Source organism: Erinaceus europaeus, chromosome 2 (assembly GCF_950295315.1).
Source record: "Erinaceus europaeus chromosome 2, mEriEur2.1, whole genome shotgun sequence".
Taxonomy (NCBI): domain Eukaryota; kingdom Metazoa; phylum Chordata; class Mammalia; order Eulipotyphla; family Erinaceidae; genus Erinaceus; species Erinaceus europaeus.
This window is the reverse complement of record NC_080163.1, coordinates 46171488-46174949: the sequence shown is the minus strand read 5'-3', so window position 1 is coordinate 46174949 and position 3462 is coordinate 46171488. Positions and strand designations below refer to the sequence as shown.

Here is a 3462-nt window from a genome sequence, read left to right as displayed (position 1 = left end):
AGTACACAGAAACTCCTGACGGTGCAGTTCCAAATGAAGAGTTTGAAAAGGCTGTTTTAACTTTAAAAGTTAGTTTTGAAAACTAAAATTTACTTTTACACTTTAAATTTACATAAGTTACACTAATACTAATAAACTATAAAAATATAAAGAAAGGGGCAGGTGAAATAACTCACTTGAATAGTGAGGGCACAGCTTTGCCATGTATAAAACACAGATATCAATCTGGGGGGGGGCTCATCATTAAAGGAAGATTTGATGCCGTTGTTTCTCTTTCTGTCTCTATCTAAAAAATTAGGATATTTTAACGTACAAAGAAAATTAGCATTCATAAAACAAAGCAACATATTCAGAAACATTGTAACATACATTGAATTGATGTATGTCTGATAAAAGGAGTATTCCCGATGAACACAGCAATAAAAAAATTTTTCCACAGAGTAACTGAGACTAGGCTCAGTAGATCCTCCTACTAATCAACTGAATTCATAGCTATTCCTACAACTGGGCTTTGCCTCATCAACCCTCTCCTCACCCTGGTCCAGGAAATTGGGGAGAATGGGCTTCAGAAACTTAAACTCATTAGTCCCGGTGCCCCCCGCGAGACACACCTCATACTGGTAGCTGTGCGACAGGGTCCCCGCGCCGCCCGCGTCCAGCAGGTGTCCCGGAAAGTGTCCCTCGGGCCCCGCCAGCGCCCCCGCCGCCACCGCCTCAGCCTGCCCGGCCCGCCGGCACAGGCGCGCGGCCACGAAGGCCAGCAGCGAGCACAGGAAGAGCGACGACACGGCGGCCAAGGCCACCACCAGGTAGACGGTCAGGCGCTCGGGCCGCGCTCCGGCGGCGGCGGCACCCGCGGCGGCGGCGGCGGCGTCGGGCGCGGCGGGCAGCGGCAGGTAGGGCTGCGAGAAGCCATCGACCAGCAGCACGTGCAGCGTGACGCTGGCCGACAGCGGCGGGTCGCCATTGTCCCGCACCAGCACCACCAGCCGGTGTCGCGGCGCGTCGCGCTCGCTCAGCGCCCGCGCCGTGCGCACCTCGCCGCTGTGCGCCCACACGCCGAACAGCCCGGGCTCCGTGGCCTTGAGCAGCTGGAACGACAGCCAGGCGTTCTGGCCCGCGTCGCCGTCCACCGCCACCACCTTGCTCACCAGGTAGCCCGCGCCGGCCGCGCGCGGCAGCAGCTCGGTGCAGGGCGCGGAGCCGTTCTGCAGCGGGTGCAGCACGAAGGGCGCGTTGTCGTTGGCGTCCAGCACCAGCACGCGCACCCGCGCCTGGCTGCTCAGCGCCGGCGACCCGCGGTCCGTGGCGCCCACCAGGAACTCGAAGGCCTGCAGCGCCTCGAAGTCCAGGGCGCGCAGCGCGAACAGCTGCCCGCTGTCGGCGTCGATGGACACCAGCGCGCCCGGGGCCGGCTGCTGCGGGCGGCCGGTCGAGGCCGAGGCCGAGGGCGAGGCCGGGGCCGAGGGCGATGGCAGCAGCGAGTAGCTGAGCTGCGCGTTGGCGCCCTCGTCCGCGTCCCAGGCGCGCACGCTGCCCAGCGCCAGCCCGGGGCTGTTGTTCTCGCGCACGCGCAGGGTGTAGGCGCGCTGGCTGAAGGCGGGGGCGTTGTCGTTCACGTCGGACACGCGCACAGTCACCTGGTGCTGGCTCTGCAGCCGCGGGCTGCCCAGGTCGCTCACCGTGATCACGATGGTGTACTCGGCTCTCTCTTCTCGGTCCAGGGGTCCATTTGTGACTAGAGTGTAAAAATTCTCTACTGAGGGTTTAAGGAAGAAAGGAAAGTCATCTGGGATAGAACAAACAACCTTTCCATTGTCTCCTGAGTCAGGATCTGAGACACTGAAAACGGCAATTATGGTCTCCTCCAAGTTTTCTGGAATCTCATTGTTGAGTGTTGACATAGTCAGTTCCGGCGAGTTGTCATTCAAATCAATAACTTGAACAAACACTACACAATTTGCAGCAAGACCTCCACCATCTGTAGCCTGAATATTTACTGTGTAAGTCTGAATTGTTTCGAAATCCAGTTTCTGTGTTAAAAGAAGTTCACCTGATTTTGCATCTATTATAAATGTTTTGCGAATGTTTTCAGAAGCTTGGGAAAATGCATAAAATATTTCTCCATAGATCCCAATGTCCGAATCTCTTGCAGAAACAATGGCTACTTGAGACCCAATGGGACTGTTTTCTGGGACCTGCACTTCATAAAACTGCTTTGCAAACTCAGGAGCATTATCATTGATATCCAAGATTTCTATTCGCACCAGGGCGGTACCAGACCTGGTTGGAGACCCACCATCCAGTGCAGTGAGGGTTAATCTGATCTCAGGCTGCTCCTCACGATCTAGAGCTTTGTCCAGCACAAGCTGTGGTAATATTATGCCATCGGGATTTTCTTGTAACTCCAGATGGAAATAGGAATTGGGGCTTATTCTGTAACCTTTGAGAGCATTGCTTCCTACGTCTAGGTCTTGGGCATGTTCGATTAAGAAAGTAGTTCCAGGAGTAATGCTCTCAGAAATTTTCAAAATGATTTCTTTGTCTAGGAAAACTGGGGGATGATCATTTATATCCCTAATCCGTAGCTCAGCCTGAAAAAACTGCAGAGGGTTTTCCAGTAACACCTGGAAAGGTAGTACACAGGGCTCAGTAGAGCTGCACAGCTCCTCTCGGTCCAGTTTCTCATTTAGCAACAAATCCCCAGAGCGCGCATCTAACTGCAAACGTATTTTTTTCCCTTTGGAAACGACCCTTGCCCCCCGTGCAGCTAGTTCGTCTGCATCCAACCCCAGGTCATTTAACAAATTTGCCACAAAGGAGCCACTCTCCATCTCCTCAGCCACTGAATATCGCGTAGGCTGCGGACCAGCCCAAGCAATGCCCAGCAAAACAAAGAATATTAAGACTTGCCTTTGTTTCAGAAATCGTGCTTTTCCCTGTCCAGCTTCCATCGTCTTATGTCTTTCAGCAAATCTGACCCAGCTCCTGCTCGCGTTGGAAGCAACTCTTGCTCCCACTCTCTCTCAGATAATGGACTAAATTGAGACGCGTAGGGTTCCAATTTCCCGGAGTAACCTCTTTGGTAAACCCCCCCTTACTGCTAGTTTCTTTAGAAGAGCATCCGGTTAAAGGAGCATGGGCGGGCTGCTTTTTTCCACTTCTACTTGTAAGTCTGCAGCGCCACCCTGCGTCCTTTCTCCAAAACTGAGAAAAACCTCAGTCTTTTCTTCTGCATAGAAATTCTAAATGAAACTTTTAAAAATCTATTTTCATGAGAGATACCTAGAGAGAGATAAAGAAAAAAGTGAGGAAGGGAAGGAGAAAGGAAGAGAGAAATAAATATAAAGAAAGGAAGAGAAAAAGAAAGAAAGAAAAAGAGAAAGAAAGAGAGAGAGTGAAAGAAAGAAAAGTGCTCAGCTGCTCAGCTCTGATTTAGAGTGGGGTTGAGGTTTGAACCTG

The 3462-nt window shown here is 52.2% G+C and overlaps 1 protein-coding gene across 1 annotated transcript; it reads right to left on the bottom strand.

Annotated features, from left to right (window-relative positions):
• Positions 1 to 278: 278 nt before the first annotated feature.
• Positions 279 to 3102, bottom strand: LOC132534905 (protocadherin beta-2-like). The gene has a single exon (XM_060179630.1). It carries the CDS (start codon positions 2952 to 2954, stop codon positions 477 to 479), a length of 2478 nt encoding a protein of 825 aa, XP_060035613.1. The 5' UTR covers positions 2955 to 3102; the 3' UTR covers positions 279 to 476.
• Positions 3103 to 3462: the final 360 nt, after the last annotated feature.